Source organism: Takifugu flavidus, chromosome 16, assembly GCF_003711565.1.
Source record: "Takifugu flavidus isolate HTHZ2018 chromosome 16, ASM371156v2, whole genome shotgun sequence".
In the NCBI taxonomy this organism is placed as follows: Eukaryota; Metazoa; Chordata; class Actinopteri; order Tetraodontiformes; family Tetraodontidae; genus Takifugu; species Takifugu flavidus.
The window spans coordinates 8,742,962-8,767,915 of record NC_079535.1 but is presented as its reverse complement, the minus strand read 5'-3'; the positions used below and the strand labels follow the sequence as shown (position 1 = coordinate 8,767,915).

At 46.5% G+C, this 24,954-nt stretch overlaps 3 protein-coding genes across 6 annotated transcripts; 1 reads left to right on the top strand and 2 right to left on the bottom strand.

Moving 5' to 3' along the window:
• Positions 1 to 1,678: 1,678 nt before the first annotated feature.
• On the bottom strand, positions 1,679 to 17,852 carry tmem63c (transmembrane protein 63C). 3 transcript variants are annotated; one of them, XM_057059097.1, is made up of 23 exons: positions 17,696 to 17,852; positions 12,950 to 13,171; positions 11,739 to 11,818; positions 11,108 to 11,195; positions 10,983 to 11,020; positions 10,133 to 10,275; positions 9,401 to 9,452; positions 9,180 to 9,288; positions 8,791 to 8,864; positions 8,593 to 8,673; positions 8,387 to 8,507; positions 8,078 to 8,211; positions 7,843 to 7,965; positions 6,858 to 7,011; positions 6,665 to 6,771; positions 6,047 to 6,133; positions 5,894 to 5,959; positions 5,647 to 5,809; positions 5,454 to 5,559; positions 4,589 to 4,756; positions 4,388 to 4,500; positions 4,235 to 4,309; positions 1,679 to 4,068 (listed from the first exon to the last, which is right to left on the bottom strand). In XM_057059097.1, exons 1-23 carry the CDS (start codon positions 17,780 to 17,782, stop codon positions 3,838 to 3,840), a joined length of 2,622 nt encoding a protein of 873 aa, XP_056915077.1. In that variant the 5' UTR covers positions 17,783 to 17,852; the 3' UTR covers positions 1,679 to 3,837. The 3 variants fall into 3 exon arrangements, with proteins under 3 accessions (XP_056915077.1, XP_056915079.1, XP_056915078.1); XM_057059099.1 differs by lacking the exon at positions 17,696 to 17,852 and adding an exon at positions 14,517 to 15,105; XM_057059098.1 differs by lacking the exon at positions 17,696 to 17,852 and adding an exon at positions 13,260 to 14,211.
• A 544-nt stretch (positions 17,853 to 18,396) lies between these two features.
• On the top strand, positions 18,397 to 20,894 carry zdhhc22 (zinc finger DHHC-type palmitoyltransferase 22). Of its 2 annotated transcripts, none has more exons than XM_057059055.1 (3): positions 18,397 to 18,549; positions 19,038 to 19,622; positions 19,687 to 20,894. In XM_057059055.1, exons 2-3 carry the CDS (start codon positions 19,067 to 19,069, stop codon positions 19,950 to 19,952), a joined length of 822 nt encoding a protein of 273 aa, XP_056915035.1. In that variant the 5' UTR covers positions 18,397 to 18,549; positions 19,038 to 19,066; the 3' UTR covers positions 19,953 to 20,894. The 2 variants fall into 2 exon arrangements, with proteins under 2 accessions (XP_056915035.1, XP_056915034.1); XM_057059054.1 differs by lacking the exon at positions 18,397 to 18,549 and adding an exon at positions 18,574 to 18,746.
• Positions 20,895 to 20,940: 46 nt separating this feature from the next.
• On the bottom strand, positions 20,941 to 24,843 carry cipca (CLOCK-interacting pacemaker a). The gene is made up of 4 exons (XM_057059052.1): positions 24,692 to 24,843; positions 24,075 to 24,187; positions 23,814 to 23,989; positions 20,941 to 22,844 (listed from the first exon to the last, which is right to left on the bottom strand). Exons 2-4 carry the CDS (start codon positions 24,175 to 24,177, stop codon positions 22,092 to 22,094), a joined length of 1,032 nt encoding a protein of 343 aa, XP_056915032.1. The 5' UTR covers positions 24,178 to 24,187; positions 24,692 to 24,843; the 3' UTR covers positions 20,941 to 22,091.
• Positions 24,844 to 24,954: the final 111 nt, after the last annotated feature.

Sequence of the window (24,954 nt, the reverse complement as noted above, 5' to 3'; positions counted from 1 at the left end):
TGTGTATCATTGTAAAAGTCACATCCGTGAGTTGGCTGTCTGTTCTGTGGCTGGAGCAGTGGCTGACGTGGCCTTAATCTGCCGGCCTGCCCTTCCGACAGTATCCTCAAAGTCTGCCGTGTTTATGTTGGCTCCATGCTCTTTGTCCAGAACCACACTGAAACACAGCCGCCGGCCTTTCTGGAGTCTCCTGGAGTCTCGGGTCATCCGGCGGTAGTTAAATGGCAGCAAAATTGAATGAGCTGACTGAAATACAGTTTATTTCCATTGTGGCAGCTCATTAGACAGCTATTTCTACAGGCCGACCTTGTATAAGGATTTGCTCTAAAGGCTGTCATCTGGAGAGGAGTCTGCGAGAAAAGACAACATATTTTATTTTTAGAAAGTCTGCAATGTGTTTTGGCATGAGGGGGGTACTGAACGTTGCCATGGCAACTGTAAAGTGATGGTCTTTACTCAGCTGTGTGATTGGTTTTAGAGGAGAATAGTGTCGTGCTCCTCCATCCCTCGCTGATCACCCTAAATTATGCCATGGAGATGGTTGACGAGTGGACAGCGAGCCTGCATGTTGACTCGGGCTAATGAGGTTCGCTCTGATAGCCCCTCCGTGAGCTGGAGTCTGCGGCACAAGTCTGCCAAGCAACAGCCACGGCAGCAGGGAACGGCTACCCGTCGGCAACACATTCACTAGTAGTGTAAGTGGCGATCACTTCAAAGATGTTTTCTAACAGCAGATGCCCTGAATAGATGCATGTAATGTAGTAATAATCGGTCACAACTCTAAACCCTGTATGTTATTCACTCCTACTATTGCTAAGCTTAACAACAAGTTCTTTTTTTCCTTCCATGTATTCTTCAATAGGACCAGTTCAAGACATTCCTACAAGTGTTTGATCAAACTTGTACATGGTTGAGTGTTCAACAAATAAATTCAGTACATTTGTATTTGGAATGTAACCCATGTGGGAAGTTGAGTGTTTCAGGGCTGCAGTGTTGATCATTTCTAAATAATCAGGAGAAATGAGCCACACATCCAGAGGAATTCACCTTTTCCGTCGAGTGGCTCAGAGCAGTTGCTACAGGCGATAGGTGAAAATGTCAGGGATTTTTCCACTTCCCCTCGTAACCCATAGCAACAAAGAAGCATCCTGGGCTTTTAATGTCAGGCATGGCAGGTCAATTCTTCTTTTCTTTTTCTTGTAGAATAGATTTTGCGACAGGAAATTAGATGACTGCATCAATTCTGGACATGCGAGATGGTTTCTGGGAAAGAAAATTGCGTTCCATTTGGTTGGAAGTGCATGTACCCCTTGCATAAACATTCACCTTCAGATGTGGTTGGGGGATAAACAGAACCGTGGTTTCTGTAAAGGCCACTCATTAATGTGAAAATCTGATTAGTTCTCTGTGTAAGAGTCAAACATTGCATTGATGCCCATTTTTGGACAGAGTGAGTAGTTTGTCTGATTTTACCTCGCTTGGTTTTCGCTAAATGAAGCTAATTTAGTGTCAGAAAGATTTGTTAGTAACTTCAACAGAATTTCAACTTTTCCTTTAAAGGGAACCCTTTAGCATTTGCTGTAAACAGGCAACTCTTTTATGCCATGAAGTATATGCTTCACATTTCCCGGAGACACAGCGCTCACATTCACTCCTGCACAAACCACCGGAGACCACAGCAGACACTCAGCCGAGTTCATTTTAATTTCGGATCACGTCCCTCCACTGTTGTCAGACTGAGAAGTCAAAGGTCGACCTCAAAAGCTGTCTTTGAGGGATGGAAAAACCCACATTTAAAGCAGACTGATCGAACAGGACATATACTTATTCCATAACCAGGAGAGGGAAAAGGGGACGCATCTGGGAAGATCCTGCTGAGACGACCAAAATGACAGTTTACACAGACACACAGCAGGATACATGAACATGAATACGCACAATCCATTCTTGAATGGCCATTTTACTGTTTGATATTTAGATTTCTGGTCAATTATAGAAATTTCATTTAGTTTAATGCAACAATGGTGACATTAAGACCATTCAACTCGGCCATAAATTCACTGTAGCTGCAGGCGAATCGATCAACCAGTGTGTTCAAACAGGAAGGACATATAAAGCCCGATAAATGACCGATAAACAATGACCTTTCTCCTCCAAAGTGAGCTTGGACACACAAATGTAGCCACAGAGCAGCCAGGCCAGAACAGATGTGTGCTGTCTTTAATGCTTGATACGCCTAACAACCTTTAAAAAAAAGCTGAAATGCCTCCTATATAGACACATGTCGGTTTTTGTCGCTCATACTCCATGCAGCATATTTCAGGCCATGCCGGATTGTCACGTTAGTACAAGGCACAGAGAGACCAAGAAACTACCTGCGGATGAGCTGCATTCTGCTCCGTTCATCAAGGAATAAAAACAGAAAACCCTACACAGACTGTTAAACAGAAGAGATGTGAAGTTTAGGACACGAACGCATCACACAGTTACAACATTGTCACCGGACCAGCCTGATCTGCTCGACACTGGACACATAAACACGCATTTGTTGTATGATGGCTTCTCTGGGATTTTAGCACTATTAGCCACATTTTTTTAAATCAGTGGAATCATGTTTGATGTTATGTGCTTCTTTTTGCCCCCTCATCGTACGTGTCTCATAGCCATGCCCAGCAGTACGTTTTCAAATGAAGAAACACCACTGCTAGTGTCTGGTAGCTTAGTTTAACACCAGGACAGGAAGCAAGTTTGGAATTTTTTTTCAGCGCGACAATTCCAAAGTGCATCATTTTATTGAGCCTCATAGGTTTAAAAAAAAAATCCATGTCTATCTTCGTGCTGAACTGAATAAGTAACTTACTGTTGGCTGTAGCTTCCTATTTACTGTAAAGAAATGAAAACCATTTCACTGAATCGTCAAGAAAACCCATTCACACACACATTTGTACGTCTACCTTTGTGAGGACTCTTACTGATGTAACATAACCCTCCCTTAACAGAAACCCAGTTTCAACTCTTACTTTAAAACCTCCGAAGTTGTCACCACCCATCCTAATATCCTCACTCCCCAAGACTCCACACTACATAGCATCAACAAGGATACACACATTCATTTTGAAATAAATTATTAAAGAAACTCACAGGAGATATATAGTCAACCCCCCCAACTCCAGCACGAAGCACAATATCAACAACACCAAAATTACTGTAGCAAAAATAGCAACTTCCGATGGACAGAGTTAGAGGGAGCTTCAGGTAGAGTCCAAGTCTTAGTGTGTACTTTGGCACAGAGCGTACAGTACATCTCTGCTTTGCATTCGGATGCTCCGTCTGTCTGCTCTCTCACTGCAGATGGCTTCACAAGTCGCTGCCCTCACCCTCCTTGCCCCCCCAGCCAGCGTTGCCTTCCATGCCCGGAGCGCCCTGTCGGTCTGCTGGGGGGTGGCGGACCTTCTCACACCACTCCGATGCGAACTGTTGCCTTCAGTCTTGTCCAAGTGGCGCAGCAGGGACAGAATACCAGAGTCAACGCACATCGGTTGCCTTCATCGCTTTGGACTTTGAAAGTGTAGCCGCAGAAGAACCTGCCTCAAGGTTTCAGTGAGATCATCAAGAGTGGGTCCACCTTCTAGCAGGACAGTGCAGACATTTAACACCACTGTCCTCTGTCCATTTCAGCATCCTGTTCTACTCTGAAGCTCCGTTATTGTTTGGGTTCATCTCATACAAGTTCTACAGTGCGAGGCAGCAAAGTGGGAGTGAGGTCAGCAGGGAAAAATGGTGCATTCCAATATTTAGCAAACCTCCCCAGTGAAGGATGAAGGAGCGAAGACGACCTTACTGGTATTTGACAGGGCTGTCCATCAGCGGACTGGAGCATTCGGGGCCCATAGGCTCTTGGAGCTCAGTCTCATGGGTCTGGGAGTGTTCATCCTCGCACTCGATGTCCTCCACCCGGCCATGGCTGGAACTCCGTGATCTGGCCATGGCGCCGTAACCGTGGTGAGCCGGGGAGGGCATAGGGGTCAAAGCCAGCTCTGGTTCCAGCAGCACAGAAGCCACAAACAACTGAGGGAGGAAGTTAGCATATCATCATTTATTGGAGGAAAAAAAAGAACATTTTTCAGAGAGATAAAAACAAACATAGGAAAGCATGTGGAAAAAATATCTATAATTGAAATGAAAAATCTGATTTTCTTAAAACTATCTGAAGGCAGGAATTGTGATACGCTACATTGGAGGCAGTGGTTGATGGCGCGGTGCTCCTGTCTGCATCGGTGAATGTCCCCTCTGCCGGCTGACCAGACATCTAAAACAAAAAAAAAAAAATAATTCTCTTAGAGCGTTCATGCTCAGCTCCACTTTATTTCACTGTGGCGGAGCCGACCTGGTAGCTCATTGACTTGTGGGGTTGTTTTCTAAGGCACAGGCCGACGAGACACAACGCAATCGAGGCCAGCAGGGAAACGGAGTTGAAGAGGGTGATGGGATGCAGCAGCCCTGCCATGAGGAGATCGCGAGAGGATTCCACACATGACTCAACGATGTTTACAGACACAGCAGGAGAGAAGGAGGAGTGAGGACGTACCTAATCGGAGCACGGAGAAGAAGAGTAGCCAGAACATGCAGAGGACGGGAGCCACCATCACCTGGCTGATGGCCGCTCTGTGGATGCGCTGGCTGAGTTTGGTGGGGACGTACGCGTAGTACATGTTGTATCGGTCGACCATATGTTTGAGGATCACATAGAGCAGACCTGGAGGGAGAACAAGACACACGCTCAACGCACAATTGGCACCTGACACGACAAAAAGCACGACTCTGCAGTAATAGTTCATGATTGTGTTTTGACATATTTTACAACACAAACAAACAGGAGTGTCTGGCTGTGCCTCCTATCTCAGGCTCCAACTTTTATTGTGAAATATCTTCCTAAACACCATAAATGTGATCCTTAACGAGGAGGACTGGCCTCCCAAGGACAAAGACTGACATCTACAGTAATGTATAATAAAGTATTCCAAAAAAAACCAAACGATTTACTCTTAATAATATGTTTCTCCTGCTGTGCTGCAAAAATGAAGAATCTTACTTTGGAACAATAATGCCGAAAATTTCAGTGTGCAGAGAGACAGAAACGCAAACACAAAGCAGGGTGTTATTTATGAAAGGGCCCATTTGGACCAGAGGTAAACAGAAAGTTTTGGAGCTCTGGGCAGAAACAGGAGTAGAGTGGGTGTCTGGCTCAGACCTGAGTGTGTCTGGGTGTCTGAGGCCACAGCTGTAAATTTACACAGTCGGCATCAGACTGGCAGGCAGCAGAGGAGCGGAGACCGCAGTTGGAAGACACACACACACACACACACACACACACACACACACACACACACACACACACACACACACACGTAAACGGGGTGAGGAGGTGGGATGGATTCGGGGTCTCTGCTCACCAAACGGTGTAATAATGGGACATGTGATGCTGTAGGTCACACTGACGGCAAAGATGCACATGGTCCAGGCGTACTCCAGGCCAAACTGGAACTCATAGGCTTGGCTCTGCAGGTGAAAACACAAACACACCTCAGACCTGAACGCAATCTCCTGAGCCTGGCGCGAGCACGTGACAGGGAGGGCTCGGCTTACCCGCTTTATGTGAATGCGTTCAGCTTGGGACTTGGCAAAGCAGAGGCGGAGCGTGTACACCGACAGCGCCGGGATGCGGAGCAGCTCCATAGAGGTGCCGATCAGGCTGGATGTGATCACGTAGTTTACAAAAAAAGCACCGTTGTCAGGAAGAAACACACACCTGGAATAGAAAGCAATAAAACCCGTGATGAGTGCTGAATCTGTACATTGAATATATTCAAAACAAAATTCAGAGGATTCTTACTGGAATTTGACATCCTTCTCATCTAGGAAGTTGATATCAAAGAGCCACGTGAAGAACAAATCCAGGCTACAGAGTTAAAACAGAGGCACTCTCAAAAATGAAGACGACAAAAGACATAACAGCTTCTGTTTTTTTCGTTTCCACCCACTGTACCTGGTCAGACCAAGCGAGGGCAGAATGATGACCATGAAGATCAGCAGTAAGAAACACTTGTGCATTGTTACTTGATTCTCTCCAGACCTGAGGGGGTTCAATGAGAGATTAACGATGTAATTCAGTTCTAACCAGACGGCGACCTTCAAACAGATCAGTTCTCTGTGTAAAATAAAGTGAAATCAGCCGCTCTGACTGACTGTTGGGTTCATTAGCATGAGCTACGCTTTACACTTCGGATAGCGGTTGATTTGCATTTGGTCCTTCGCACATCACGCCTGCACAACACGTTGTGGGGGTGCTTATGTAAAGAAAATGGTGCTCAGAGGTGCCGCGCAAGGTTTCTTTCCGATGCATGGCTGTCCTGCTCCTCCTCCCGCTAATGTGCAGCAGAGCAGCGCGTGGTGACTACTGCGCATATCATTATACTCACATGGAGGTCTCTATGACAACCTGCCCAGAATAACAGTGCACGGAGAGTGACAGAAGGAAGAGGGGGGGACTAACAGGCTGGAGAGTAAGAGACAGAATTGCAATGGAGGAAAGCAAATGTGAGGAGTCGAGGGGAAGAGAGGTCCCACATTTCAGTGTCAGACAAGGCTGCTGGTGGAATCATACCTGGTCCAGTGGGATTCAAAGAAGGCGGAGTAGTAGACGATGAAGGGCAGGAGCACCGACATCGCCCACAGCAGAAGGGTTGGCAAGAACTGGGTAATAACTGGGCTCTGGAGCGGACACAACAGTTAATAATTACTGATCCTAAAACAAGCTTACGGTTCAAATTGAATCACGGGAACTCTGGAGCTCTGACCCGCAAACTCTCCACAGGCCGAGTGACATTGAACTTGTCCATTGTGTTGACAATGATGGCGGGGGTGGTGAGGAAGAAGAGCAGCAGGAAGAGCAGGATGTTGAGGAGAACGCAGCGCAGCCACCAGCGAGATCCGCACACTGACAGGTTTTCCCTGATGACGGGACAAGTTAAACACCTCAATTCATGGTTGTCCAACAGGAACGTTAATCCACCACAGCTCCTCTGCACCGCGAGTATTGCCAGAGGCCTAAAATACTCAGAGATGGTGAAAATGTTTCAACTGAGAAGCAGGTAGATGGAAAAGGCAACGCTCAGATCAAACAAAGGAGTGAAAGAGACAGTTTCATAACTATCACAAAGCAACCAGTCAGGGCTGAAGCGGAAAACCCTGAACTCTGCAATGTCATTGGTTCAAGCCTCCCATATCTGTTCACATCTGATCAGTTATGTAACCCCAGTATGAATACAACAAATAATATAGGATATGCTGCCATAAACTACCGAGAATCTCCTAAGAAATAATTAAGATGAAAAGGAACTTAAACCGATATCACAGCAAAGCCAAGATGCATTATTTGCATAATGTATACCCAGTGCCTAAATAAACTGAGGTCTATCATTACAAGCTAATGTTGCACAGGCTAGCAAAATTACAGCTTGCAGAACTTTCTTTAAAGTCTCGTCACACTGGAGCGGTTTGGAAAGATCCCAAATATGTCTGGGTTAATTACAGGGAAATGTGTGGATATTCACTCAAAAGTAGGTCTCTGCACATGCTTCTCTTTAGTCTTTTTCCCCCCCCGACTATTCAAAGACATGTAGGTCAATGGATTTTCATGTTCGTGCGGGTGCCGGGATGCGTTCCAGCCGTGCAGTAATTGCACAGCAGGAATAGATAGTGGCAATGACCTTAGGACTAAAAGAGGGGGGAAAAATGGAACTATGAAGTGATTGGGAGAGTTAAAAAGGTCATTCCACTGACCAGATGATGTCACTGGGAGCAGGTGCATAGCTGACCCCCCATTTATGCGACTGGACTACAGTGGTGACGCTTGACTGTTGAGGCCTGCGCCGGCAGCTCACACAGGTGTAGTCTTTCACAATGCTGGAGAGACAAATAAAAGAAACATTCAGTTCTGGAGTGCAGAGGAGCGCTCATTAATCCTCGATCCTCTGTCTGGGCTGCAGCTTGACGAGAGTCACGGTGTCATACTCACACAGCGGTCATCCTCTCATCACGGAACGTCACAAAAGCGACGCCCAGCCTCTTCATGGAGACCCTGTTCTTCTCTGCATTAAACTCATCCGTCCATTTTTCCTCTAACTCGCTGTAGTACTGTTCTGCATCTACCTGTAGAAAAGCACGAGGACATGTGTTCTGGCTGCGTCCACAGTGAACGGCAGGCTGCTGCTGCTCTTTTTAGATTGGAGTGCCATCCAGTGGTAAGATACAATCTGTGCATCCTGGTGACTGCAAGGATAAAAAAAACTGCTGCGGTTGTGCCAAAGCTGCGTAAATGTGATACCTTTTCAAAGCCGCAGATGTCGCAGCAGAATATCTGTGCGCACGGATGAGTCTTGATTAAGATCTTCCCGTCCTTTTGAGCCTTCGTGGCGAAATACAGTCTTCCTTTCATTGCCTTCCGCCTGGAAAACACAGTGAACCTCAGGCACAAGAGTCGACAGAGTCGCCACACACGCCGACACTCCAGCCACGCCGCGCTCACTGTACCTCTCCGAGTCTAGCCTCATCAGCTTGTGGACGTCGAAGCCGAAACGGATGTCGGTGACGGTGCAGCTGGGGTAGGCCTCGCTGGGGAAGCAGCAAATGGAGGGTCAGAGTGAAAATGATGCAAGATACACAACCCGTACAACACAAATCAAATTAAGGAGTCAGTCCAATTGATGGGAAACAGGGGTTGGTTTGTACTGGAAGTGTTTGGTGATGAGTCCTGGGTCGGAAATCTCTCTTGGTATGGAGGTTATCATCAGCGTCCTGGCTACCTGCAACGCATAATATAAGTAGCAGCTATTTTAAAAGTCACATGTTTTGCAGGAATGGCCAACATGCTCATGATTTGATTCTATGTTAAGGCAAATAAGCACAGTCTCCAGAGAATGGACAGTCATCCAGCATCGGCGGGTTGACATTTAGACAGTTTATCATTACATTCGCACCACACAGGCCTCTCTGGATGGGAATTAAACCCTTTAAATAAGTAACATTTCCACCAGCCCTGGATGTGCGTAAACATGCCAGAGGACTTTACAATTGCAGAGAGGACAGAGTTGAAAGGTTTGAACTGTGTGTGGACAGACCCGCTCGTCCTCTCTGTACTCCAGCCGCGCAGAGTGATGGGCCATGCACAGCAACGTGATGATGAAGTAGACCATGGCAAAGATGCTGTGGAGCCACAGAAAGTTGTCCCTGAGAGACACAGAAATGCTGCTGTGATTTCAGCACCCGCATTCAGTCGGATTGCATCTCTTGTGTTGCTATTTCAACAGATCTGAAGTCATTGGTAAAGTGTTGCACTCACTCAGCGCTAACGTTGGCCAGTGTTGTTCTTCCAAAGTTTACGGGACTGTCGCCTGTAGGAAAAAAATGCAACGTGACAGGCAAGCATTTTTAGATTCAGAGCGCACTCCTCTTTTGTCTGCAGGATGAGGCAATGGCGGAGCAACACTGAGAGCGGAGATTTTCCAGACTCCTTAATGAAACTTGAGTCTCGTGTCAGTGAAACTAAATTTAAAATATCAGAGTCACGCCTATCTGCCACTTTAACCCCTTTTCCAGTTGTCACCATGGCAACCTGTGTATGGGTGTCGGTTTATTCGATGCCTCGGGTGAGACACAGGTCTGTGAGGTGACAGCCAACAGTCATAAAAGTGTTTCTGCGGACAGCTCAGCTCCTCAGGCACCCTATAATGACTCCTACTCTCATCTTGTTAGGGAATGGCTGAGTCAACACATCCAATGAAACAAGCAAACAACTGCCAAAAAGCATTACAGGCTGATTCTGCAGCAGGCGACACATAGACGGAGGGAAATTAAAGCACATTTTATTCCTGAAACTCTGAGTCAATATACCACCTTTGTGTCTGCAGGTAATAGTTTCTGTCCTAGTGTAATTTGAAGGTTACTTCATGCGACATTTCAAATGATTATATGATTTTCTTTGTGCAGCTTCCCCCTGAGAGGTGCCTCTTTGAGGTTAAGGGTATCCCTCAACTTGTACGCTAACTAGACCTTCACAAAGTGACCAAAATACCCTGAAGTTTCCCGGAAAAGTTGACCGGCAGGATCACGGTTAAAGATAGCAGGCAGAACACAGTCATGAGCAAGATGACGTGGCGCTGGAAAGACAGGTAGGTGACGGCATCGATGCCGCACTTGCTGCGGATCTCTTCATCCCTGCAGGCATCACAGAGAGAAAAGAGCATTTTAGAAAGTCTTCAGAAGAGCAGGAGATCCTCGACTCTCCATGCTGCAAATACATTTCTTTTAATCGTGGCGATTCCACGCGTGCAGGTGACATGACTTTAATCCAGTGTATATTGAACATCGGATGGGACGACAGCTAGTTCATCATCATGAGCAAATACTTGGTGCCACTTTGGTTCCAAAAGCTGTGGTCACCAGGCAGAAGCTGCAGGAAACCCAGCATCATAAAATAGAGTCAGGAAAGGTCACAAAAATGGAAGAAAGAAAAAAAAAGGTGCATGCTGGTCTCCTGTAGCCCACACATTGTGAACTTACAGGGTGGGTTTTCACTTTCCCAGGGATCCCTTGAGGAACCAGTGGCATGAGGGCTAAAACGAGAAACACCCAACCTTTACCACAATACTATGGAAACCATGGACACCGTGAAAATTACCATTTTATGGGGACTAAATGTGCTGTGTGCAGTCTGCTCCGTGCAAGGGCAAATATTCAATGGGAAACCTCGGCACCGGTGGTCACAGCAGCCCAGACGTTTGTTTGTTCTGCTAAATGACATACAGCCGGAGGGTCCGCATTTAACTGTGACATCAGCTTTGAAAACTAAGGGCCAATAAAAGGAGGGATCTGAGCTGAGAGAAGGAGGAAATAATTATTGCTGAGGGGGCATGTGAACTTACTTCATATGGTAAAGTGATGAAAGCCATGAACAGAAGCCCTGAAAGGAGGGAAGAATTAGACAAAGACTTTACTTGCACTTGTAATAAGTTCCAAAAGCTTATTACCACTGCCAGGCTTTGCTCACCATATCCTTCATCTCGGAATCTGAAGGGCTGGACTCAGAGGGAGATTTCTCTTTCTCACTCGGTTCCCCATAAAACAGGGATGTCAGACTAGATTTAGAAAATGAGAAAGAACTCAGAGACTTAGACTGAGCCAATATAAGGCTGGATCAGTTGGTAGCAATACATGTCAAAGATAGCATAGTAAAGCATAGTAATTAGTAAAACGCATGATGTAAGCCTGCAACAGTAAGGAATTTGTTACCAACCAAGGAGAACAATCAAGCCTGCAGCGAACAGCGGATTAATAGGGCCGAGTCAGACGGCTGTGCAGATATACACCCAAACTCCATCTAAAATCAGCATTGATGGGAGGTAGACTCTCTATTTGATCATAAACTGCATACGTTTGATAATGAAATAATGTTTCTGTAAAGAACAGCGACAAATAAAGGTGAAAAAAACATTAGTTGAATTTGTGAACGCTTTTAAAAACGCAGAATCGTTGCAGTGCCACTCGTGGTCGACAGAGGGAGATAGAGGCCTCGGGATTTCTCCATCTTCCATGTTGACATGGCTCTCAAAAGGGTGTGTGTGTGTGTGTGTGTGTTTAATGGTTTTTTCCCTCAATTTTCAAGACAGCGGTGGAATCACCTGTCATTTTCCATCAGCAGAGCAAGGCGGCCATAGTCCCACGCAGCCTTTCTCAGACAGGAGAAGATGAGCAGCAAGAACTGTAACACAGGACAGCTGCCTGAAACCTCATCAAACACTGTGTCCCTGTCTTAAATACTATTCACTGCTTCCTAAATCACACAGTTTAGTTTAATAGCTGATACTTGTCTAATAAAAAGGGGTTTAAAAAGGAGAAAATAACAGGTTTGTAATGTAGCAACAGTAACCTCCTTATTTCTCCAGAGTAGTGTGTGGTTGCCTTGGAAACTACCATGCAGGATACTGTCCACGTAGCGATCAATAGAAAGCATGATTCAAAATAGTGTCTCTTCTGTCAGGAAGTGACTTTAAAAGTGATTTTAATGGCATATTTGTGGCATAAGATGGTGGACTAATGTTGCAGCTGAGGCGACCATTAAAGGATGAACGCCGCCATTCACATGCAAATGAGGTCTGAATGAAGTGCAGCTGATGAATGTTTTAAATGGAGCATTAAATCATTAACCAGAAGCCACTTGGTGTGAGGATGGCAGAGAATTACTCAAAATTCCGTTTAACAGGGTCCCGTGTGCTGCATGATTCGATCTCCTCCCTCAACCTCCTTGACAGAGGCCTGAAAAATGAACATGTGCTCACATTGCGAGTCAGGTCTCAAGCCTCTTTAGATATGAATCTTCCTAATATCTCACTTCCCCCAGCATATTCCCGCACATGCGTGGGTGCACCCTCCCAGGTCCCACACATCCGTTATCCTCTAATGATGGTGAGGCTGATGGGGAGGCGTGCTCTCCTCGCCATGGGAAGGGAGGAGGGGCGGGGGGCATGTTTTGACTGGTGCTTCTCATTAAGGCAGGGAGTGCAACCTCACTGTTGTCTTGACGACCAGGCAGCGACACGAGGAATTAAAAGACAGAGGTGGAAGACTGGGAGTGACATGGACGTGATGGCTGTTGACAGCTGTGGTGGCGGAATGTCAGCGTCAGTATCAGAGTGTAGAATCACTGTTTGGTGAGACAGGAACAGAGCGCTGTTGCACGCCACATCATTCCTCTCTGACTAGCCACGGAGTACATTCTTCAAACCTAAATATTACCGCACGTATTTACATATTTTTGGTGTTTATGTCACACAAATCTTTTTTTTTTTTTTTACAACCTTCCAATAGAGAGTGTGTGTGTTTGTGTGTGTACCATCCAGAGCACCACGTTGATGATGAGGACGGTTGGCACCCCTCCGAACGGCAGACCCTGCAGGACGCTGCTGCGAGAGTGCGAGTGGTAGCATCTCTCCGCCGTGCTGTTCTCCTCCCCCACAGAGTCCAGGAAGCCAAACAAATCAGGCTCCCTCTCCTCCACAGGGGGCGCTGTCATCACAAACTGGTCAGAATGCGCCATTAGCACGGGGACCAGGACCTGAGGGGAGGAACAGAGGATGTGGACAACATTTAGAACCTAACTGGTCAGAACTTCTGGGTAAAAAGCTAAAAACATTTGATTTTACCGCGTTGCTGATAAATAGATGAGGACACCAATGCGTGTATGTGCGTGTGTTTGTTCGGGGAGCAGTTGTCCATCATGTCATGACCACTGAATTGTGGTTTAAACACTTTGTTTCCAGCAGAATACACTCTTCACTTTGGATCAATACACTCCTGCCTGCCAGCTGCTCATCGTATGTACTCAGTCGCTGAGTAAACGGCTGGATTAAAGGCAGCATCCGCAGCGCTGACGCTCTGTCTTTGATTGCGCGAATAAACGAATCATTAGCTTTAGTATCGGAAAAAACAACAGCTGTGTAGAATACCCGTGGGAGTGGAGAAGATGAGATAAGCAAGCTGAAAACCCGAAAGAGACCTGAATGATCACTCCACCAATGATGTCACTTCCTCAGATACAATGGCCTCCCTGTCACGACTCTGTAAACCTTTATAGTGTCAAACAGAGGCTGCAGCGGGAGGACGGCTGATCAATAGATGAGCTGTGGGAGACATGTGGACAAGAAGAAAGGCTGCTATTTTGGTTCCCGTGAAATTGTACTATAGGTTCCAGTCGATGTTAAGACACTTGTGACACCCGAGCGCCCTGGGAGATGACCAAAGAGGATGGATCGTGCAACAAATCCATACTGTAGAGACACACACACATACATGCACACACAGAGAGGTTTGAACATCTATCTTTGTAAGGACCCACAATGCCAAACGAAGCCCCAACCCCTAAACATCCCTTGGATGTTATGAGGACCAAAATGCCTCTCACTTTATTAGTTGTGTTGTTTTTGTCACACACCCTGCGGTGGGCACCTCTCAGATGGACCATGATGATCTGTTCCTCTACAGGAGATGATGTACGGAGAGAGATTATTTTACCACTCTGAATCGATTAAAAAGCAAGAATAGGGGAGAGAAAAGCTGAAGAGCATAAACAAATTCACAATTAAAACATGGACCAAGCAGGAAGGGGGGGTGAGTGTAGCTGGGGTACGACGTACATTTTAGTTTAATCAAGAATAATTTTACCATCTCAATTTTGGATTATTTGCATTAGGCAAATAGAGATTGGCATAAAAAGGATCACGACAAATCCTCCAGAAGGTTCTCTGAGGTGAAGCTGCCTCTTCTGAAATGAACTGAGCTACAGAGGTGCTGCAGCAGCCTAACCGGTGCCTGTCTTTACATTCCTGCTGTGGTAGCTAACAAACCGACAGCCACAGGATCACAGCGAAACGAGGTGTTGGTTTACCGTCTTTATTTCTCACCTGGGGTCACGCCGAGTTAAACAGACCTGGGGCGGCTCATCGTGATGCCTTCGCTGGGACAGCCGTTGGTCGGGAAGGTTGCCGACGGCAACAGGAAAAGGCAGGGTGCTGCGGGACGCAGGCTTTCTTTGGTGCGCTTTTTACACCACAGTTGGATGCACGTCAGAGCATGACTCAGCAGTTTCAGCACAAGACTCCCTGGATATTCTCTTTCTGTTCCACTCAGACGTACAAACACTCACACAAGCCCCGGCTTACTCCGCAGAATCCATCTCTACTCCATCCTTCTGATCTCGCTCTTCTCATCCCTCTGTCAGGCTGCCAAGACAACACTGCAGATGAGGTTCTGATGTTTGGTTTGGGAACGATTGTCTCCCACTGGCAGTCTGACTGAAACCTCAGCTCTGCTCTCATATGCTGGTGTCAGGAAAGGGGCAGTGACTGGGTGATCAGATAAACCTGAGCTGTTAAAGGGGGTGAAATGATCGCTTCATCTGCTCACTGCACCAGAAAAGAGCAGCCGAGGCATCTCTGCACCGGATGATATGAGTAGATATCAATAACGTGCAATAACCCCCTGATTCAGACAGCTATCGTCACTTCCACTTGGCATACTTAATTAAATCATTCATTCTAGCGGGACTAGTTGATTTAAAAATGACTCAGCACCGATTGAATTTTGAAATATTCTGGCTAAATAAGAATCAAATATTGGAACAAAGTGAATGATTTGATAACTTTGTTCCTCGTACAATGTGTGTGACTCGGCTCTAAACAGAGCTGCGCTGCTAGCGTGCCGCAGACAAGGCTATCAGACACCGAGGGGGTGGTTGGCGGCAACGTCCCTGCCGAGATCTAAACCAAGTGCTTCGGCAGCCACCGCTCACTTTTATCGTTCTTTAAATCAAGTGACTGAACAAGTGCTCTCCTGCTGAGATGGGATGTAAACCTAATTAACCATTTTTACATCTATACTTGCTGCAGAACTCCCATCTGCTCTCAACGGCATAAAATATTGGTGGGCCGCTGCGCGATGGCGTTCCCTCACTTTGTCGAGCATCCAGTGGGGTCGCGATAGATGACAGGGCCCAGGGAGTGAGAGGAGGACACGGCTGTTTCAACATAAATAACCTGAGCCTCCACTGACGCTCCAACCTCTGCACCTAATCAACCATGCCAGATAGAAACGATACGCCAGGGACCCTATAAATCAAAGAATAATCACCTCACAGTTGTGCCTCAGAGTCACATGACTGTGTCATTAACGGCCACTTTCTCTGCAAGACACTTGGCCTGCAAACTAAGCTCAGAAAACCAGATAAAATGCTAAAAAATCAAGACCTATAATGGAAATAATTATGTTTAAGTTTCAGGATTACATCAAAGCCACCCCTCAACATGTCCTGACAAGGATGACACTGGTATAATGAAACATATGTGATTTATGACGCGTTCGCTTCTTTGAAATCAGGAGGAACACACAGCGTTGAGCACCTGCTAGCCTGTTGTGCTATGTTTTATTTACAAGCTACGTGCTAACTCAGCGTGCACCACGTTGGAACTGCTCTATGTGCCATTTTTATGTGTCAAATCTATCACCTCCTTATAGAAACCCCTCCCAAAAAAAATCAGTGTTTTGAGCTTTGCTTTGATCTGTAGGGCTGTTTCAAAGGGGAAGTGCAAGAGGGGCTCGACGGACTCGGATTTTCGGCACAATCTGTTCTCCATCTGCTCCGTGACAGAGGAGGAGGAGGGCCCCGTCCTCGTCACAGCTCGCTCGCTCTCACTCACACAGCATTTAAACACAGATCTCTAAGGTGTGTCTGCTCGGAGCGCTCGGCCGATGCGGCATCCCCCACCCTGCCTCTCCCGAGGAGGCTGAATGAACGGACTGGACAACACACACACACACACACAAACACACACACCTGCTTCCATGCTCAGTAACCCTCCCTGGGGGGAGCGCTGGGTGCCTGCTGCTGTGTGGACTGAACCATTCCCCATCAGAGCCCATCTGGCATCAGAAATGGCTTCAATCTGACTCTTGATCGGCCTGATCAGTCTTTTCTTGTCGTACCTTCAAATGTCTCTCTGCAATATTCCACCCACGGCGTCTTCACTCTGCACTCTCCTCTGGATGTTGGCTTGAAGACAAGCCTGGGAGAGAAGGGGTCTTGAAAACTTTGAGATTGGGGCTCTGGATCACATGATTTCCCCTTTGCAAGCCTGAGACTGGTCCTGAAGACAGGCTAAACGCCAGGATTTTTTTTCTTTAAAATGGATGGATGGAGATGCAGTACTTTCTGAGGAGAGACCCAAAGAGCAGAAGGTACAAGGAGAACAGAAGAGGTCCCAGAATGGAACCTTGAGGTACTCAGCACATGAGGGGGCCCTACAGAGGAATCAGCAGCTCCAACACAGACACATAAACTTCTACCTGTTAAGTAGGACCCAAACCACTGAAGCACCTCACTTTGAACCAAAATGACTGAATCACAACCTTAATGATATTTAGACAGGATATGCTGGCACCCATTAGGTTTTGGTTCTAAGGTCTGACACATGACACATCATTCCAAAAACAAGATATACAGCACAATGTGAGCGAGGCGTTCTCCTCCTGAAAGCTCTGGTTCACTGTCTTCATCCTTTCGTGTTATCTGAAACGGAATTGTCATTCAACAGGTGAAGCCCTGGACTTGACCAGTAAACTGTCTGTTCCCGCAGGGTTCAGGGTTCTGGCAAAACAGGCTGCGCGGGTTCAAAGACATCTATATATCCCGCATTGGTTTTAGTCATTTTCCAAACTAGAAACCCAAATTAAATAAAGTGTTTAATATAATGCGCTGCTTGCCTCCCTTGGAACAATGGGTGCTGTGGACGGACGGAAAGAGGTTCTGCGTGTAATCCCACACCTTCACAGGTGGATATCTTCATACTGACCGACGATAAACACAACAGCGAAGCGCAAAGCATTTGAAATGCCTTCCAAATCGGCTGTGATGGGCCGTTATGGCGCAAGATGCTGCCGAGGAACACAAACACGTTTCGACGACTCGCTGGCACCGCGGCGCACCTCAGTCCGCACACGCACATTCGGCTGTGAGTTGCAACCACAAACTGCTGCGCCACAGACGTGGATGAACCGCAGCAGGCTGCGCGCAGACGAGCACACATACCCGATTCACAGTCCGGAGAACGACGATCACCTGGTGGATCCCAATGGCTGCTGTGTGCTGGGGATAAGGATGCTGCTGCGTGTGCATGCGTGTGTGTGTTTGTGTGCGCGCCGTCTCCAAGAACCAAGAGAAACTCCCACCTCACCAGGGACCGTCTGACAATGAAACACCAAGCAGGATAGTGTTGAGGAAGCGTCTCTGCGTAAATACCAGAGTATCGATCAATAACAATATTTAATCAAATTAATATTAATTTGGAGTGATTACAAATCAGTACTCTGCTCTTTGTTACTTTTTTAAAGCATATTAACACTAAAATCGAGCTATTTTCAAATCAGACCAACAACTGATTGCTGATTAACATCACAATAACGTGAATCTAATACATTAAATTAAATGAGGAATCAGCACCACCTGCTGGAAAATCGGCTTCTGTGCACTGTCCATGCATATTTCTGAGATAAATGTACTGGAATTGCATAGTGATCGGCCCAGGCGCGTCTAAAATAATTTAAAAGCAACAGAAATTGATCTTATTGGATTATTTGTTAAAAGTAGGTGGAAAGTTGCATTATTTTAGGTAGTTAAAGTACCTTTTCTCCATAAATATGAATTCAGCAGGGAAGACAGGATTTCCATTGTCTCTCTCTCTCTCTCGCTCACACACACACACCAGCAGGAAGGTCCACACGCAGCTGCGTCGATAGAGGGCGCTCGATGCGGGAGCGGACTCCTCAACGACGCGATGAGGTGTCAAAAAAAAGCAGCGTGCGTGTGTGCGTGTGCGCGCTAAGGCTGTGATCGAGGCTGTGCGGCGCTGAAGGAAGAGCTCCTCCGCTCGCTTCCATCCGCAGGTAGGAAGGTGTTGACGATGACGTGGATGATGTTGACTGTTGCGATGACGATGATGATGATGAGGAGGAAGGTGATTTCATCAGATAACTGCCGCAATCACGTCGTCATGGGAGTTAAATGACCGTCGGAAGTGAGGAAGGATGCCCCCCCCCTCCCGTGTTTCGCGCATCACGCAGAACAGAAGACCTGGAAAATGGTGACGTGCTATTTGCGGTGTTCTCGGTGGAACCTGAGAATCCCTGGAAAGTGTGTGTATGGGGAGGGGGGGGGGGGGGGGGGGGGGTGTTCAGACTCCATTTAGAGTCTGACTCTTGAACTTTTGCGCCGATATGGTGCAAAATAATAATGGACCCGGGCAGAAAACAGGTTTATAATCCGGGTGTCATGGGACCCTGGATTATTCTGATTGTTCACGCCATCATTTCTTTTTAAACGTCAGGTCGATAAATGACGGATCTGTTGTCCCCCCTCCCCTCTGATCCTGCAGAACCCGCCTGTCTTCCCTCCAACGCCGACATGTTCACCAGGATGCTAAAGCTGAGGCTCCTCAACGTCGTGGCCCCCGTCTACTTCTTCACGGCCACGGCGGTCACCTTCGTTTTCCACTTCTGCTTCTTCGTCCCCACCATCTTTCCCGTGCCGGACGCCCCTCTCTGGGCCTCGACCACCCTCCACACGGCCCTCTTCCTCTTCTCCATGTTCAACGCTCTGGGGAACTACATCATGACCATCAGATATCCCGCAGCCAGCGCGGGCGACAGCACCGTCCCCGTGTGCTCGCCGCACTGCTCGGACAAAGTGGACGCGCATTACCTCCTCAACGACCGCCACTTCTGCAAACTGTGCCGTAAGGTGATTCTGAAGAGGGACCACCACTGCTTCTTCACTGGGAACTGCATCGGCCAGAAGAACATGCGCTACTTCATCATGTTCTGCATCCACACCTCCTGCACGTGCATGTACTCTCTGGTTCTCGGCGTGGCCTTTCTCACCATGGAGTACTCCATCTCCTTTGAGGACCCTCTGACCTTCCTCACCCTCCTTCCCCTCTCCACCGGTTACTTCTTCATGGGTGAGTTGTCCGGCGCTCATCCCCGTTGATAATCCCGGTATTTATTCCCACTTCCTGTCCTCAGGAACGATCTCGGGCCTGCAGCTCTTCCTGGTGCTGATGCTGTACGTGTGGCTCGGCATCGGTCTGGTCTGCGCCGGTTTCTGCTGCCAGCAGGTTCTGCTGGTGGCCCGTGGGCAGACCTGGTGCCAGATGCAGCAAGGGCGGCTGCAGGAGATCCAGAGCCCCTGGCAGAACAACCTCAAAGACGTTTTCGGCACCCGCTGGATCCTCGGCCTCATCTTGCCCGTGCAGACGGTGGAGACGTGCTCGGAGGAGAAACAGGACTGACGGGCAGGGAAAGGTCACGATAGGTCAGACAAGGCTTCAGGGTCCACGCGATACATTCACGGTCCCTCCAACGTGTTGGCTGAATTGGACACATTTAGAGTATCGTAGAGTCGTCCAACGTCTCCCAGTTACACAAAGAGGCAAATATCCAAACCTGAAAGTTAAGACCGTCCAGAATAAAAAGCTTATTCAGACAGAGCAATAATTTATTAGAATAATCAACTTGCAATAAAAGTATTTTAAGTAGAATGTTAGGTGGGAGTTGCGTTGTTATAAGGCCTTTTTTTTTTACTATATAAAGGGATCGTTCGATCATGTAGATGCGCGAGTAGCCCTGTAGGTAAGATTCTTATTCAGAATTCTAATTCCAGTCATCTCAAACCATTTAAGAGCAAACTCGTCTCTGAACAAGCTTAGGTTTAAATGTGTATTTCTTTGGAGTGAACTTTAGCTGTTAAGAATCATTCCTCTGAGGACAGGAGCCATACGATGCGTCAGCGCCACTTCTCTAAATAGCTTAAGCTTGTAGTTCATTTTGAGGCGGCGGCATTGAAACGTGCACATTTGAGGAGAGCTTGCAGTTTTACGTGCACCTTCTAGGGTGACATTCGGGAAACAGTACTCTGCCATGTTGTAAAGGGCTAGCAGACAAGGACTCCACAAGGTGCCCAAAAGGTTTGGACCACTGGATTTGACGTGATCCAATGTGCCTGCAGGGGGCAGTAGTGAGGGGTTAGGGTATCCAGGGTATTTTTCACCACGTGCCATGATGAACTCGTCCCTACAGACGACCCCAAAGATGAAAACATTCGCCAGGTCGCTGAGTGGAGACGTCCCAACGCAGCGGGGAGTCACGCCTGCGGCCGCAGCTGCACACGGGGCTGCGGAGTTTAAGAGGAATTTTGTCTATTCCCGTCAAAATCAATAAAATCTTCACATCGCCGCGAGTGTCTTTTGTCATCAGGAGAAAAAACCAACTTGCAGAATGTGAGTTTAAATTATTTTTTATGACAGTTTCGATGAAGAAAGTACATTTCACAGTAACACAGAGGACAAAAAAATGATCTTGTAACCTCCCTCCACTGGCAAAACCTGGAGTGCTTTAGAAACAAACGCGCGCACACACACACACACACACCACACACACACACACACACACACACTTACATATAGATAATGCTTAAACAGGATTGCACTGTTGCAAAAATAATTCCTCAATTCTTTGGAGACCTTTAGGTACATTCAGCTCTTTTCAATATAAACTTCATCATCTAAGCATCACTATGTAACACGAGACACGCTCCTGTGGGACCGCGAGTCCCAGCGTCTGTCTAAACACGTCAGTAACCTCATATCTAAAGTGCTACAGATAACCACGCGCCGGACTCGGCGATTCTTTGACGGGTACAGGTCGCACTAAGCTGGAGCGGCAGAAAAGAACACGGCGGCGTGGAGACGCTACGACACTTCACTTGCTACGCTTATGCTTTTTGCCGGAGGTCTAGGAATTGATGACGTCGCCGCCCATTTCACACAGTTGGTCACAACAAATAAATAACAGCGAGTAAGAAAAAGTGTCTAAAATAGAAAAAAAAGATCGTCTCTCTCGACCGTGTGAGCTTCGTCGTAGGAGGCATCTGGCTTTTAATTGCTTTTTTATTTAAAAAAAAAAAAAAAGAAGAGAGAGAGACAGAGAGAATACCATGCCCTTATGGTTCGAGACGCCTCTGGTTATTCTGGTTTCATTGAAAGTCATCACAATCAAAGCAAGAGTAAGGCCTTAACTCCATGAGTCTTCATGTGCTGTAAGGCATGCGTTTACTGCCACATGTAAAAACCAAAGCCCTATTGCCCGGGTGGCTCCCGCCCTGTAGGGGGGGAGCGGGGAGAAGGTTTGATATGAAACATGCTTCTAAAGTCTGACCTGCTGTGTTAGATGTGCTTTAGCTTCATATTTGACCGACAGTTCTGCTTTTTGCCTCTCGTTTCCTTTCTTAAACTATGATTGCTTATAAGGTTTGTTCTATAAATTTAGAAGTGATAATTTAATTTCAGTAAAAAAAAATTTAAAAAAAGAAAAGAAAAGAAAAGGTATTTCTGGCCCTGATTGAGAACTGCGGCGCCATGACCGTCAATACTTTACCCCATAGCTTCCTGAGCTTTGGCTGCCCCCTGCTCCTTGTCCGAGTGCTGCAGAGAGAGCTGCAGTCTGGACCAGAGCTGGGGCTCGCCGCTGCTCAGAGCCTCCAGCAGCAGACCCGTTTGCTCCCTCAGCTGCTGCAGCTGCCCTTGGGTGCGTTTGTTCTCCTTGATGAGCTGCTTTGTGCGCATGGTGATGCCCAGCAATCCGGACTGGCTGAGGATGTTGTAGGTATTGCTGAATCGTTTCCGTTTGCTCGTGTCCATGGAGGGATCCTGGTCGTCATACGCCTCATCTGTCCTGATTTCCTCTGCATAGGGGGGCAGAGAGCCGCTGCCTGTCAGGAGGGAGAAGGAGCTCTCCTGAATTTCCGCCACCTCTGATTGGTTGCTTGCTGGTTCGGGGTTGCAGCTGGGTTTGTTCGCAGTCTGTGACACTGACTGAAAGCCGCTGGAGATCCTGGAGCCGTGACGGTGCCTCCTGTGGCGCTGGTTATAGCCTGACCCCCTCATTTTGGAGGATCCCATCTTCTTGCTGGCGACATCGGCTGGGTGTGGAGCGATCTTGGGGTATGACTTGAGGATGGGCATGTAGCCCCTCGATTGTCGGACATTTTCGGAGCAAGGCTTTAGAGAGCTGGAGCCACTGCCGTTTGATAGCATGGGTTGGAGAAAAACAACCTGGGACTGAGGCATCACGTCCATGGCTGAAGAATAGCCCAGCTGTTTCTTTCCTGGGGCCATCAGTGATGGCTAAAAAGGAAGAAAATAATAGTTTCACGATCTATACTCCATTGCCAATGTGTCTACACAACATGATACAAAACCTAAAGGCGCTGATGTCGTAAATTACAAAGAGCTGTCGTTATTTACTCATTAAAAGCAATATATCGCAACATACTGGAGAAATTTACTTTGAGTTTAACGAGTCTTCTGCAGCTCAAACCTCTGTAACAAAGCGATAGTTATCGTGACCACCAGAACAAACAGTTCAAGAGTTTTGTTTTCCCTCAGACTACGGGAATGTTAAATACATGTGCAGTTCCAAACCAGAGTCTGGATCGCATTTCTCATTTCTGAACACATAGTCCAAAAACATTTCTTTGCTTATTTAGTTATTTGTGCAGCAATAAGTCGTTCACACGAACAATTTGGCATTATTTGTATGCAGATAATGTATGTCACAGCTATTTAATGGCTGTTTTACCATCATGATATTTTTGCTTTAGTACAGTTGTTTATAAAAAAAAAGAAATTACCGGTAACCTTCAGAAACAAACTGTTCCCAAAAGATAAACCAGTCTCAAGGAGGTCCTTGACATTTCTTTTGGCAAAGTTTTCCCCATGATCTCATCTAAGGTCAAGTTGACTTTTGGCTTTTTAACCTGCATGGAACAGGGCTACAGCAACCTTTCACTACTTGAGCAACGGTGATTCAATTATCTGCATCAGGGTAGCTGTAACCAAGAAATCTCTATAATTACCGACTAGTTGCAGGTGTTTTAGACTTATCATATGGACTTGTTATTTCACTGAGAACTAACACTACATAACAGAATTGGTGTGAGACACTGCAGAGTAACCAGGAGGTGCTTTAAGGTTACTTGGATACAGAGATCTTAAACCTATTTAGCTTAAAAACTGGTCAGAACTGACTGGGATTATTACAATTTTACTATAAGCACATAGGAATTGACATTTAGATTTTCGAGGTAATTTTACCTGTTTCAGTACAAAGTTGTTCATGATGATCATTGGTGACAGACCCGCGTACGAGTCTCCCATCATGGCCACTTGTGGACCAGTCCTGTCCTGAACCGTAGAAACTAATGACCCATGTCGTCCCGCATCGTCAGTGTCAGTCAGATCCACTGCACTGAGGTATTCAGAACTGGCATCTGGGGAGGTAAGGAAAGACACACTGACCTCAGAAACAGCCATTTCCCATTACTCTAGGTACAATATGTTACAGCTTATTCAAACCTGAGAAGCCTGAATCTCTCTCCAGTTCAGATTTGGATGCGAGCCGCGTCACCCTGGAATACATTGGGCCCCTGTGTCGGTTGGGTCTACTGAAACTGCTCATGTTGGTCTTGCTGGAAAAGAGTAGAAAAAGCACATTTAACATCAAATGGACATGCAAACGCAAAGTTTCATGCACAAAGTTGTTTTTACACAATTTACATTTGACACCCTTTAATGCTACCGTATGTATATATATTTAGGATGTAAACACCCTCGCATGCATGTAGAAAATAATTTTCTTTATCATCGTTATCATTTTAAGCTAACCTAGCATCTGTTATTTACCAACGTGTCTGTCGCAGTAACTATGCTATGCTAATATCTAAATCGCTGGGAACTGTAAAACATATATACCGTTTCTGCTTCAAATCCTTTACAATGACTACCAAATCTTATCAGTCTGAACTTGAAAATTTTCTGTTGTCGATTTCAGCGTCATGTTTAGGTGTTTGCTGCCCTGCCCCTAGTCTGTTAGCTCAGTTAGCTAATTGCGATTAGCTTCATAGCACAAGCCAAAAAACCATCTGTTAATAAGCCATAGAGATAAGAGTTACAGTATTTTTTAGAAATCTTACCTTACTGAAACACAAATGCTCCCTTATCGTTTCATCCAAGACTATACTTATCTAACCGTAACGTTACCGTGTCTTCTTCTGCTGCTGTTTTTTTTATTTCTTCTTCTAGTGCTTCTTATTCTTCTTCTCCTCGTAGAACAATGTGGTCAAATATCCTTAAGACTCCGATTTACTGCCCCCTACCGGTAATAAAACGCCAGCATCTTCCCAAATCCTAAATGTAGCATTTACGTTTCATTTATGGATAAAGAGACGTTTATAGC